A 14,186-nucleotide genomic window follows, 5' to 3' on the forward strand; every position below is an offset into this window, starting at 1 on the left:
GAGATTTCAGATGCTTGGCTGTTTGGGGCAAATGGACTTTTTAATTGCTTATTCAGGGATAAAGCTAACCTTCATTGAGAAGCTGGAACAGCGTGTAATAGCTTACGATATTAGTGATAGGGTTACCCAGAATTCCATATCCAAAAAAAAGGACACCTGCTGGGGGGACATTTTACCTCCAATCCACAGCCCACCCTGGCCCTGCCAGTGCCCCTCACTCCCAACCTGAAGCTCCCCATCCCTGCTGCTGCCCCTCCCTCCTGACCCACAGTTCCCTGCCCCCCCCCCCGGCCATGTTGGTGCCTCTCACTCCTGACCTAAAGCCCCTTGGCACTGCCAGTGCCTTGCACTCCCAACCCACAAGCCCCCTGTCCCCACATGCCCTTACTTCCAAGCTACCACTCCCCACCCCCCAGCCTTGCTGGTGCCCCTCACTCCCAGCCCGCAGCCCCCTGCTCCCCACAGCCCTGCTGGAGCAGGGCCCCAGCTGTCCCTGTCTGGACTGGGCCAGATCGCTGCGACTCTGATTTGCATGGGTCCAGCCCTGGCAGGGGTGGGAGGAAAGAAGGGAGGCCTGTGGTACACCGTGCCTTGGGCTGAGCTGGGGTTCCCATGCCATGCCAGGTGGCCTGGCCACACACTCCAGGCAGCATTTCCTGGCCTCCCCACCCCTGGGAGCTCAGGCACTGGCCCTGGTGCTGCTGGCCAGGCCATGCAGCTCCTAACCACCCCCCAAGGGCTCCTCCCCCACTCTTTCTCCGCTGGAGATGCAGGCACCTACCCCACTCCCCTGCCCTGCCCCAGACAGTCCCTAAGCCCTGGCCCTCCACCTCCTGCCCCTCACATACTTACCTGCATCCAGCTGCCGGGGCTGCTCTCACCACCCTGCCTGGCTGTATGTTGGCCACGTGCATGTGCGCATGCACAGCACGTGATGTCCCCTGCCTCCAGTTGCCCTCCCCCTGCTCCCACCAGCAGAGCAGACCACACTCCCAGACACTTGTTCAGATTTAATAAAACCACCCAAATGGAAACTGGAGGATCCAAAAAGAGGACATATCTGGGAAAATCCAGACGTATGATAACCCTAATTAGTGAGGAGTTTATTCCTGGCAATTCTATTGAGTATAATGGAGGTTAAAGCCTGAAAATTTCTGTGCAGCCCAAAAGCTTCTGTTAAACCAGCAAACAAAACATTTGTTAATCAAAATCACCTATCTGAAAATCCGCAAGAGCCTTTCCACTTTGACTGATAGAATCCAAAAGAAAATGAAACACTCCCTGAATATGTGGATAGGTTAAGGGAATTAACAGAGTGTTGGTAGTTTGGAGAGCATTTAAATGGTGCATTAAGGGAGCGGCTAGTGTGCAGTATGCAAAATAAAGCAATTCAAAAATGATTATTGGCCGAGGCAGATTTTACCCTAAAATGTGCGGCAGAGAGTGCTGCTTTGATGAAGCCTGCTATTAAAAATGCCACAATTGTGACAGCATCATAGAATCTGTGCAAGAAATAAATTGGGGGGCCAAGCAGAAAGCATTGTGCAGCTCAGGCTGTGTGCTTTTCTTAGTGGGGACTTTATCAAGGACAAAGCCTGTGAAAACTACAGGAAATGGTAGGGAGGCCCACAGAGGATGTACAAAAAGAATAATATCATGACCTTACAAGGTAAGGGAACATTTTGGATTCATCAGTTTGTGAATGACAACATGGAGTCCATAAAGAATGCTGTAGCATCTCTACAATGCTCCAGTAAGAACCCAATTAATGAGGTATTTGATTTCCTCCTTCCTGTAGAAAGCAGGGCAGAGTGGCACCTTAGAGACTAAGTAGTCTCTAAGTAGTCAGAGAAACAGCCCCTATCTGGCTGTGACAGGCCAGCTTGCCCTGCCTTTTTTCTGACTTTAGACTAACAAAGCTAACTACCTCTCTCCTTCTGTAGAGGGAATGATACTTTAAAATGGTGTTTGATACAGGAGAAGTTGTTTCTGCAATATTATTACAGTTTTAGTAGAAAATATTTAAAGGGACAAAGCTGAAGAAAACCTCAACAATTCTAAAAATATACAGAGAAAGTCCTTGTTTCATTGGGCATTATTACAGTGACATCAGCCTACCAGTAAACAACACACCCCGGGGCTGTGAAGCAAAGTGGTCATTCTTTACTTGGTAAAGAATGGCACAGAGAGATCCAACTGGACTGATATGGCATTAAGTGTCTGCTGGCCTCAAAAAAATCACTTAGGAACTCGACCCGACAATTTAACTGAACTTTTGAAGAAGGCAGCTGATGTCTCTCAAGTTAGTATCAGTGCTTTAAAACAGAAAAGCAAAAATTGCACTAGAAGCGGGAACAATTTCTAAATGCACAAATCTACTGCATGCCTTCTGTACTACAGCCAATGGCAGAGGCAGAACTTCAGCACTTCAAGGACTCTTGAATTCTATCCAAGAGTACCTAGAGCATATGGAGTACCACTCTTGTGCCTGTGATAAAAAAAAAGGTGGCAGGGAAGGGTTTCCACATCTGTAACTTCTTTTAAGGTTATTATTAACCCAATACTGTGTATGAATTGGCATCCTTTACACAGAATAGAAGTTACGTTTGCCTCATTAGAACTTTTCAAGTTTGATCTAGCCCAAGCCTATCTACAATGGAGATTGCAGACTGTAATAAGAAATACCTCAGAATTAACATACACAAAAATATATTTTAATGTAGCAGGGCAGTTTGGAACAACCCCCATACCCACTACTTGGCAATAAACCATGGTTCAGGTGGGCATGCCTCAAACTGTGTTACTTGGCTAAAATGTTGGTTTCAAGAGTTGGTGATGAAGAATACCTTAAGAACCTCTGAAAGATGATCTGAGTTTGGTCTTAGACCAGACAATGGAAAGTATACAATTTTGAAAGGTGTATTGTAACAACCTGTTTGGTCTGATTTTATATAAGTCATAAGAAAAAGGCTGAAGCTATCCATAAGACACTTCAACTATATATCACAATCATGCCCCTTTCTGGGGATGGCAGTTGTTACTGTAAATTCCTACTTTATATAGGCTGTGGCTACACAATAAACTTATCAGGTGGGTAGCCTCAAGCACTCTGTACTGATTGTGGTGGACAGCCTTCCAAATTGGAATTAGTATAGCCATATTGACCTGGTGCCACAAGGAGATTAATTAAGACAGGGAAAGGTAACTGCCTTAGTTGTTCAGCAGTTCTAATTAGTCTGTCCCTAGGATGGCACAGATTCAGCAACATGGCTTTCACTTTAGGAAGCAGTCTGCATGCGGCAGCTTGGCAAAGATGAGGATGCCTCTTATGGGGATGGTACGTTTATCATTTAACAATGATTTAACGTGTGTTTCCCTGGGAACAAACAACAGCAGCACAATATGTACCAGTGGCTGCTACTTGTATGTGGGCAACACCCATGCATGCATGCTCTGGCGTGTCATGTTGCCCCAAGTGGGGTGGGGGAGGGCAGCCTTACCTGGAGTCCTGGGGGCCTCTGGGGGCTGCAGCTGTGAAAATCTAGCTGCAGGGAGCCTGACCAGCAGCCAAAACATGGCTCTGGCCAGCCAGGCTCTGGTTTCAGGTGGCATGTGCTGCAGCCACATGTGCCACTCCACTTTTTTTAGGTGTGGGTTTTTTTTTTGACAATGGGGTCTTCTGATGCCAGGCTCTTCTATCCCCCACGCTGCAAATTAGCAGCATGGGGAACATTTGCATGTTCAACACATGCACTGTGCGGTGCTGCAGACCAGTCTACGGTGCCACATACTGCATGTACGTGCTCATCTGGACATGCCCTATTTGTCCAAATATAAATGGCTAGCAAGTAAGATGCAAGTCAGAAACTTATATAAATTGTTGGTATAATGCTATTTGAATTAAATGAATGGTACAATATACTGCATACCAATTAGGAGTGATGATACTTCCATGCAGTGTTGCTGAGAGAAAATAAATGGACCTTCAAGTTACAAGATACAAACCATTAGACACAGGTTTAACAGAGATGTCAACTCTAGAGAGCAACAGAGTAATGATGGGACATGGAGGCAAACTGTGTCGCTGTTACAAATGGATGTTATGCTATGTAAATCTATTGTCTTGCTTAACGAATTTGAAGCAGCATAACCCAAATTACGTACATGAATTTTCTTCATTGCAAATTAGTAGAACAAGGCAAGTACTATGGAAACACCATTTTTATTAAGACTACAATGAGGGCTGTTAAAGAAGATCCTATTGAATCTCCCACTTAATTTTATTTATAGAAAACTAGGCTGATAACTGAATGGACACACATCTTACTAAAGTGCTTTGCATTTCATTCTGTGGCTTCTACGTCAGAGCAGATAGTCATACATTCCTTTCTCAATTCTCTTCACCATAACTTTTAATACTTTGGTAGTGGGTATTTTCACAGATGTTTGATTAAGTTGTCTATCAGGTTTTTCACAGGGTGACATATAAGAATGTAATCTCTCATGCCTAATGAAGTCAGATCACACTGCAGTCCTTAAAAGTTAAGTGATGTAGTTGGGATTAGTAAATACTACAAGGAAATGTGCTATACAGGGCTATGTGGTATCTTGTTTCAGTTACATAAAGGCACTTCACAGTCCTGCTTCAGCCTGTATGAGTGTAATGGAAAAAAATGATTAGCTCCCAAAGCTCAGTTTGACAATAGACCAGACTGTGAACTGATGTAAACAGGTGAGGCCCCATAGAAGCTTCTACAGCAAATACAACAGTGGCTTAAACAGTGGGGTTAAGTGGTTACCCATCGTAATTTGCACCAGTTTGATATTTAGAGGGGCACTTAATAGTGCAATATAGGCTGAGTCCTTTGGGAGTGGGGCTGGGTGAGCCTCAGGAGGCATAGTGGCCTCCAGTGTTCCCAGGCATGCAGGCTGTGCACGTGCTTCTACATACATTTATCAGCTATATCTGAAACCTCCCTTTCCCCCCAGTTATTCTCTCTGGCACTTATCTTAAATGTGGCACTCTTCCCACCGATGCAGTGAACTCGTATATTGGGCAGGATCTGACCATACAGGTGCAAAATGAGTGCAGCTTGCATGTTGAAGTGATATGAGGGGAGCTATAGTAAAAGCAAGTAACTGAATCGTTTTATGATAAAACCGGCTTTTCTTTCCTTCTGCCCCTTGAACATATGATGCACATCATGAATAGCTTACCAAATGCCATATCAATGCAAGTTATATTCCTTTATCTGTTATATCTGCTAACCATTCCCCAACCCACTTACGTGTCCTCCTTAATTTAAACTGCCATTTCAGTTGTCACTGAATGTAACCCACTGTCATGGAGCTTGAAGAAATCAATTCTTTCTTCCGTGAAAAGGCAAAATCAGTTTTACTGTTCCTCTAAATGTATAATATTTTAAACGATTATGAATTTTATAAAATAACTCCTTTGACTAGAGGTTAGACCTTATTGCTAATCTTCATTTACAGTCCTGACATACGGGAAAGTACTTACTGTAGGGAATGTCAAACTTGGCAATACTAATTACCCCACACTATTTTTTGTTCAAAATAAGAGTTACATAACTTTAAGGTGGAAAGAATACATGCTGACCTAAGTGAATGACTAATGCTTTGGTCCCGAAATATGTGGGATGGAATCTTGTCCCACTGAGAGTGCTGGCAGTGGGCTCAGCATTCACGTATGAAATGTAAGCTTAGGCGGTAACTTGCACTAAGATGCATATAGTACAGCAAGCTAAGGACCACATATGTCACTGGGTAAAGTTATGTGTCACACTTAGACCATATTAAAACTGAGGAATGTTAAGCTGTGTTAAGTTAAAATATTCTGTGAGCAGGCATATGTTTAGCGCCAATACCGTTTCTCCCCTGAACAGCCCTAACTTGCCACTAGAGGGCTAGTGAGCAGGGATATGGCTAAGAGCCAGGACACCAGGGCTCTAATCCTGCCCTGCGTTGGATGGGGAAGAAAGGGGGAGGCTGAGCACAGTGCATCCTGAGATGCTGGAGAACTGCAAAGTACTCGTTTTATCTCCGTGGAGCACCCTGATGTTACCTTAAACACAACTAGGTAGCACTGTCCAGAGTTGACTTTCACCTGAAGTGGCATAACTCTGAGACACTCAGGGGGAAACTTGTCATGAATGAACAAGCTTTAACATGTGGATGCTCCATTTTAAATGCCCTTAGTATGATCTAAGTGTAACGTGTAACTTTTACCTTATATTTATATTTATTTTCTTTTTGGTGCATGACTAGTAACAGAGCTATTTGTATTCATTTCATTTTTAATTTTCTTGAGCAATGATTTTTTTCACGTTTGGGCTTGTTAATTTGATACAACTGTAGCAACATCAAGATTGTACATTACTGAGATCAGTGTTTAATGAAGGTGATCCAAGGTATGTAAACACTGGCCACCTCCAGAGTCTATGCTTACAGCTTTGTAATCGACTTTGCTGCCATTTTACCACCCAACTGTGAGACTCAGGAAATAGAGTACTTTATAAACTGAGATACTATTAATAATGCAAATGAGACTATTTTAGTGTACTGGGTATTAAAGAGCTTTTCCAACATTTAAATATGCATATGCTTGCAAATCTCTGCATCTTAATATGAGTGCTTTTAGTTGCTATAAGCTTACTTCACCATCTATAAAAGAATTTCTGTTAATGTATCTCTCATTTTCCCTTTTATGTACCTTCTCAAGCACAGAGCACATGCTAATAAGTTATCTGTATATGTACAGGCGTGACATCAGTTTGGAGAGGTAGTGGGAAACTAACCATTACAGAGAGCTAATGGTAAGCAGGGACTTACCGTGCATCAACAGCTCTGTGGTTTTTTTGTTCCTGCTCTAACCTGCAGTTTGTGAAAGCTAATTTGGAAAGCTTAGTCTTGTTCCACTAATGACAAAGCTGCTCCAGTTTAATTTTTATTTACACAGGGAGAAAGTGGTTACATGGATTGTTACCATGGACCTACTGATGCACAGTAAGTTCCTGCCATTTTTTAGGTCAATGTAACTTGCTCTTTTGTCCATACTTTATGTATCTTTATCAAACTGCAGCTTCCATTTGTTGTGTGAGTATATTTTTATTGTCTGACTACTACTCCTACAGTGTTGTTTTTCTCCCGTATCCTTGCTGGAAATTCTAGGAAGATATTAGGAGAAATTCTTGTACCTAATAGAAGATTAACACTGCAGAGCAATCAATCACTAATCTGCTGGCCGTACATTGAAATGACAGTGAAGTAAAACAATAAAGTAGTTGCTGCCCAAGGAAATGGTTCAAGGAGGTGAGCTTGTAACCAAGCAACAGTTCACCTCCTATGGCACTTGTCACTGAGGGAGTCACCTAAAAAGCAAGGGAATCAGAACCTTATAAAAAGAGGCCGTCCAACCAGCAGCGGAGCCTTTGTTCTTAGAGCTATACCTATGCTGGCAGAGATTTGGCATGAGGCTTATGCTATAAAGCAGCGATTCTTCACTATGGTGCTGAGGTACCCTGGAATCCCATCAGATTAACTGAATAGTGCAATGGCTTGCAGGGAGGTAAGCACAGGCTCATCCATTCAGGAAAGGCACAATAAGACCATTACAGAAATAAATCATGTTATAACTCACTCCGTATTTCAGGATAGACTTACTTTGTGCTTTTGTAACACCTAATAAAAATCTGTTGTTCTTGTGTCATTATGCACAGTCTACAAACTGCTTTCATATAAGTAAAAAAAGCAGAAGCATTGTTTTATTTATGCTTTTGGGTTATTTTTTCCTGCTTTGACGGGAGTGATAATTTGAAGTTTGCCACAAATTTATATAATATACCTTAATCATCAAAGGACATATTTTTCTAGGCTACATTACATCTTGTCAATACTTTTTCTAAATAAACGTTACTCTGCATTTCTTGCTTTCCCAGGGATTACACCTTACTAAGAAACAGTAGTTCTTTAAAATAAAAATGCAAAACAAAACCCTATATTGGATTTGTTTGGCTATCTTTGGTTACGATAAGTGGGGGGTGGTTAATATCTAGTAGATAAATATTTATCACTCTCTTCCTTTCACAGTTTGATAAGGAGGAAATTAAATTCCCTTGTATATTATAAACTAAAGGCTTTGTATATTAACATTTACTTTAAACAGAGTAAAACATGTAAGTAAACCTTTGTTTCTCAGCAACCTTTTAGACTTTGAGAGTGGGAAATCCCTTCTCCTTGCCTCTGGGCATGACAGGAACCAGATCAGCAGTGCTGACATTTTTCCTCTGCAATGGAGGGGCGGAATGATAGGGTTAGGAAGGGGCCATAAATTAGAATATCAGATTCGTCCAGTATCAGTGAACACTGAACAGTGATCCTCAGTAGCTCATGCCACAATGGTGTGAGAGGTGAGCCTTGGGGAAGGTACAAGTCTGAACACTGCATTCCTAACCAGTGCCCAAACCAGCCCACGTAGGCAGAGGAAAGGCAAGGGTAGTGGTGCCTACAGCCATCTTATTAGGTTATAGCAGCTATTATTTTGGTGTCCCATGAACTGGAAAGAGAAGGAAGAATTTGCTTCTACTTGTATCTTGGTCAAAACCCTTTTCACAGGCTTTGCATGGCAGTGTTTAGATTTGTTCCATGTTGGACAAAGGACTGCCTTTCAGCCTCTAGTATTTTGTGATGTGCTAGTTGCAGGAAACTACCCTTCTGAATATCTTTGATTGTCACTTAAGGTTTAATTTTCAGCACTGTTTAAAACACAATGTGCTGTTTTCTGGTGCATACTTCATGGCCAGCGCGTTTTTGTAAATTAGAGTAACATTTTTTAACAAAGCTGTGATTGCATTTGGTTATTTTGTGACTGTAGTTTTGCTAGCTTCGATGTGATTACTGCTTTATTATCTTAATGTGACATCATTGGCCATCTGGCTGATTTGAAATGGGAAGAAGACTAATCCTGTGGTGTAATGAATTAAATGTGGAACAGAATATCCACTGAGATTTTGAGGGGTTTGTTTAAAAAAAAATGAGAGTGCTCTTCCTCTGTGTTTGCAATTAGTTCATTTGCTTTTAGAAAATGTGGCTTTAATCACTTGCATTCATTGTTTTGACTTTATGCATTACAAAGTAATGGAAAAATATAAGTTTATCTTGGTTCCTTTGTTTTCTGTGAAGTTATTAAAGTTACTAATGTGTAGTTTCTCAAAGCCAGTGTTCAGTTGCTTTTTGCTTGTGTTGAAAGCAAACTTTCAGATCTGTTTGTAATCCTTAGTTCTTTTGGGTGGGGAAACTTTTTTTTTAAAGGAGGTTGACAGTTAGTCATTTCTCTCCAGCACGGATGTGTGTATGTGTGGCTGTGTTCCATGTTTCTTTTTGCACAACCAAGTTCTCTTTGTTTTCCTTTTTTTTAATATAATGTTAACATTAGTACTGCACAGGGAGCACTAATCATTCTTTTTTTGAAAATTATATATAAAGTTGTGACACAGAATAAATGCATTCCTTCTAACAGACTTAGGTTCATAATTCAAAGGCCAAAATTTATGTGCCAGGTCTATTGCAGCATTAAACTATTAAACTCCACTGCAGAGTATACCCTAGACCCTGTCTTTCTCATTCAGCTGTCATTGTTAAATTTAGAATTGCCCCACATTTGTCATGCTTTCCAAAGCTTTGCATCTGCTCAAACAGCTGATTGTATTTAAGGTTCTAAAGTTCAACTCTGTCTGTTCCATTATTAAAGTTTGATATATAGCAAAAGTATATCCAAGTGTTTTTCAGTGCTGGAACTACTTGAAGGCTTTTTATACAAATCTAACTGATCATTTTCAATTAATGTAAAGATAATGACGATCCATGCCAGAATTTGGTTAAAGTCTTCTTTAAAGTTGAAAACAGTGTGCTCAGTTCTAACTCAGGCCATAGCATGTGTTCTGTAGACACCTAAATAAAGAAATAACTATGGAACCTATTTTCTTTAATCTTTAGGAATGAGTTTGTTCCAGATTTGCTTCTCCTCTACACAAACCATGAGGCAGTTCTGATAGTGACCCCACCAAGGAAGCCATTCATCTGCCACTGCCTCAGAAAATGTGTCAGAGTCCATTCATTCTTAGATAAATCATAAAACAGAGATGGTGGTTTTATGGTAACTCACATACACCCTAGGAAAGTGGAGGCTGATGAAAAATTGTTCAAGACAATAGGATGTTTCAGACTAAGCAGTATTTAATTTTATGTTGTAGGGCTTTGTCCCAAGAGAACTCTACGCTTAGTGCTGTGGACAGGGGAGGAGCAAGGAGGAGTGGGTGCTGAGCAGTACTATCAGTTACACAAGGTAAAAAAGGCTGGACAATAATCCACTTTGTAGCATGTGTTTCCTTTCCTTTTTGATAAGAATATTTAGTTTTCAAAATGTTAAACTGTACATCTAAATGGATAGGACCCAGTTCTGCATGCAGTTCTACAAAGTACAGCCCCATATCGGAATTTGTGAAGTATTCCTTACAATACAATCTTTGACATTTTCTCCCTCTTACATTAGCAAATCAATAGAAGCAAATTGTCATCGACTGACTTGTACATCCTAGGGGGAGGGGAAGGAGGAGAGCTTAAGATTGAAAATGAAATGACATTATGAGATTTGTATGTACTTTGCTTGACTTATCAGGCCCTTTCCCAAAACTGTTCTGAAGTAAGTATTTCATACGGATGACTTCCTTGGGGCAGTTAGCTATTTTTGGGTGTGGTAAGCAGTCCATACATTTTGGTCCTATTAATTCATTTTATGTGTCTGTTATCATTTCTCCTTAATTATCTTTTCTGATAATTGATTGCAACATGATAAATAATTAACTAAAGAAAATTTCTTTAGCGTCACAGATTACATATGAATAGTTTGTGATACAAAATATATTCTGCCAGTTATTAACTTTATGGGGTCAAGGATGTTTTGAATACTGTCACTAGTGATTTTTTGATTATGCTAAGCAAAATTTATAATCATATTTTTTTCTAAGCAATTAGGATGATAATGTCACACAAGTTTGTTTCCATATTTTCTGCATACAGTTGTCTCTTCAAAGTAATGAATGATAAGAAGAATTGGTTTATAAAACTATCTTGGAGCCAGTAGTCTTAAAAATATAAACATTTTGCAGGAAGCTAATCCTATATTTAACAAACCTTGATTTTTATCTTTTCTTTTGTGCTCCCTTATTTAGTAATGCTTAATCTTAAAAACAGGCAAAATCTGCAGTGGAAAGACCAGAAATTGATAAAGAAAAGGTTTTGAAGTTTCACTCGTAGAGTAATATAAAACTTTGTGGAGTTGTAGAGTAATAGAAAGCAGGTGCTTTGGAAAAGAATTTCATAGCAAAATGGGAGTAAGTTTCTAATGCTTTCTAACTTAAAAGAGTCAGAACTGAACGGTTATTTTTGAGAAGGGGAAAAAATTAAAAATCACCATGGCAAAGAAAATAAATTAAATAAACCCATAGTGTGAATCTACAATAGAACAGATTGAGTTAACGTCATAATGAGGTCATTGTTATGCGATATAAAAAAAGCAGTGAGTGGTACCTAGAAAGAGTGGACTGGAATGACCTTCTGGGCCATTACATTCAAACTCCTACATTTAAAGGCAACCAACCCCCATTTGCACCCAAAAAGGGTTCACAAGAATGTCTTCTTTCTCTTTTTGCTTATTGCAGTCCTAAAGCACCTTATAAAAAAAAAAAGAACAAACAAACAAACAAACAAAACCCTTCAATGTGCCTCAGGTACACATCAGTGGAAACAAGGGTATTACCAGCACCTTGATTCTGGGATGAAAGGAAATTAGGTTAAAATATGTTCAGATAATCTTAAAAGAGGATCATGTCCTACATTACAAAGAAGGCAATCAGATTCAGGGAAAAATCCCTTCCTGACCATGAATCTGGCAATCCATGTGACCCAACATGCACAAGTTAGATCCACCAGTCAGGTACCTGAGAGGGTAAGAGCACTGGCACATCGCAACTACTCTTCTAGGGCAGCCAGTGTCCAGTGCTTTAGAGGACGGGCGGGGAAGAAAAGTCAGCTCAGCACCACACATACAAGCCTGAAACCAATAATGCATTCATGGTCCCTACAGACAACCAAGACAAGCCCTAAGTATTGGGTTTTGAAACACCTCCCACACAGAGATTAAGTTGTTTTTCCTCATGAGGTTACCAAATGCCCATATAATATGCTCATATTGTTATACTAAGTATACCCCTATCTTACCATATTATACTTTCCATGAGCTTATCAACTAATTACAGATGGTCAAAAAGACCAAGGCTTTACAGTCTAATCTGCATAGATAGAATTGATAAGCAGGTGAACAGACATTCAATTTTGATTCCAGAAATGCAGCCACATGCCTAGAGTGGCCCAGACCAGAAGCCAGGGAGTGCTACAGTACACCATCCTGCTTGGCCGGAGCAGATAGCTTGGGGCAAGGCTAGCCCGCTCACTGTCCAAGGAGGGGTTTGTAGGGAAAATGCAAAGCATCCTGGGATGCTGGGGGACTGTGAGTATAATTTAAGTCTGAAGGGGATCTGGGACAGAAGTTCAATAAATTTATTTAACCTAAATTAATTAAGTCTGATACTATATTCATTCAGGTTTATCTTAAACTGGTTTCAGTCATTTTGAAAGTGATTTATGTGCACTGAACTTCTGCTGTGTTACAGATTTGAACCAGTTTCCAATCACTTGTACTGGTTTATATGTCATTTTTTCCCTATCAAGTGTCATCTTTTAAGCAGTTTAGGTTCCTTTCCCCCTCCTTTGAAGAAATCCATAACTTCAGCCCCCTGATTGCTAGAAACCCTCTTTGGATTTATAGTCTGAATGTTTTTGGAGACAACAGTTTTTTTATGCTTTTTCTAACCTCCTTGTTTACTGAAGGTCTGTAAAACACGAATCCATGTGCCTCCCCTTTTATTAAGGCATTTTAGTTCTCATGGTTGGTAGGTGTGTCAAAGACAATCCTTTCACAGGGTTTTGGGGATTTCACATTGGAGGTATAGTGTCCCTTAAAACATTAAACCAATTTCTGACGCTGTGGGATTCAAAAAGGTTAAATTGTTGCACTCCGGAATTTTCTGTAAATCTTTTAGAGAAATGTACCTGTACAGGAGATGGGGAAACACAGCAGACACTTTGTTTTATAGGTTAGACTGCTGATAAGTCATACTTTAGCAAAGCAGATGTTGAATCCTGTGTTTTAAACACAATATAACTTAATATGAATCTGGCAGGCAAGGTTCTTTGAGTAGCTGTGATATATTTTATTAGACCAACTGAGTAGTTGGAAAAAAGTTTCTGGGCAAGATTTTGACTACAGTCACCCTTCGTCTGGCATAGGGAGTCCCTTCTGGTCTGAGACTCAAATAAATGAGAGAAGCTAAAAGTGTGGCAGGATGTCAGTGAAAATGTACATAGGGAGAAATTAGAAAGACAAAAGGTAAAGCAGGTAAGTGGGGGGAGGTGGGGAAGGCCAAAGGGAGACAACAGTGATAGAATTCAAGATAGAAAAGAGGCTGTTTGTGAAAAAGGAAATAGTTGGAGACCAGGAAAACAGGAATGAGAGAAGCGAAAAGTGTGACAGGATGTCAGTGAAAATATAAATAGGTAGAAATTAGAAAAACAAAAGGTAAAAGAGGGAAGGGAGGGGGAAGAAAGTGGGGGGGAGGTCAAAGGGAAACACTGCAGTGTCAATAATACAAGGTAAAAGAGGCTCTCGGTGAAAAAGGAAAGAGTTGGAAATCAGGAAAACAAGAGAAGGCTGAGGGGGGATCTAGTGGCCGTTTACAAACTAGTCAGAGGGGACCAGCAGGCATTGGGGGAGTCTAGAAATAATGGTCACAAGCTGGCAGAGGGTAGATTCAAGCTAGATATCAGGAGGTATTACTTCAGGGTGGCTAGAATCTGGAACCAACTTCCAAGAGAAGTGTTGCTGGCTCCTACCCTGGGGGGACTTTAAGAGGAGGCTAGATGAACACCTTGCCGGGGTTGTTTGACCCCAGTACTCTTTCTTGCCATGGCAGGGGGTCGGACTTGATGATGTGCTTAGGTTGCTTCTGACCCTACCAACTATGAAACTATAAGGGGAGGGGAGGGGAGGG

The 14,186-nt window shown here is 40.8% G+C and overlaps 1 protein-coding gene across 1 annotated transcript in view; it reads left to right on the top strand.

Annotated features, from left to right (window-relative positions):
• The window catches only part of CPQ (carboxypeptidase Q), a 394,576-nt gene that overhangs the window by 279,301 nt on the left and 101,089 nt on the right, over positions 1 to 14,186 (top strand). The window contains exon 7 of the mRNA XM_019527970.1: positions 10,272 to 10,363. Coding sequence (XP_019383515.1) covers positions 10,272 to 10,363 — 92 coding nt within the window. The remainder of the gene's footprint in view (positions 1 to 10,271; positions 10,364 to 14,186) is intronic.

Source organism: Gavialis gangeticus, unplaced genomic scaffold (assembly GCF_001723915.1).
Source record: "Gavialis gangeticus isolate Ggan-Ray unplaced genomic scaffold, GavGan_comp1, whole genome shotgun sequence".
Lineage (NCBI taxonomy): Eukaryota > Metazoa > Chordata > Crocodylia > Gavialidae > Gavialis > Gavialis gangeticus.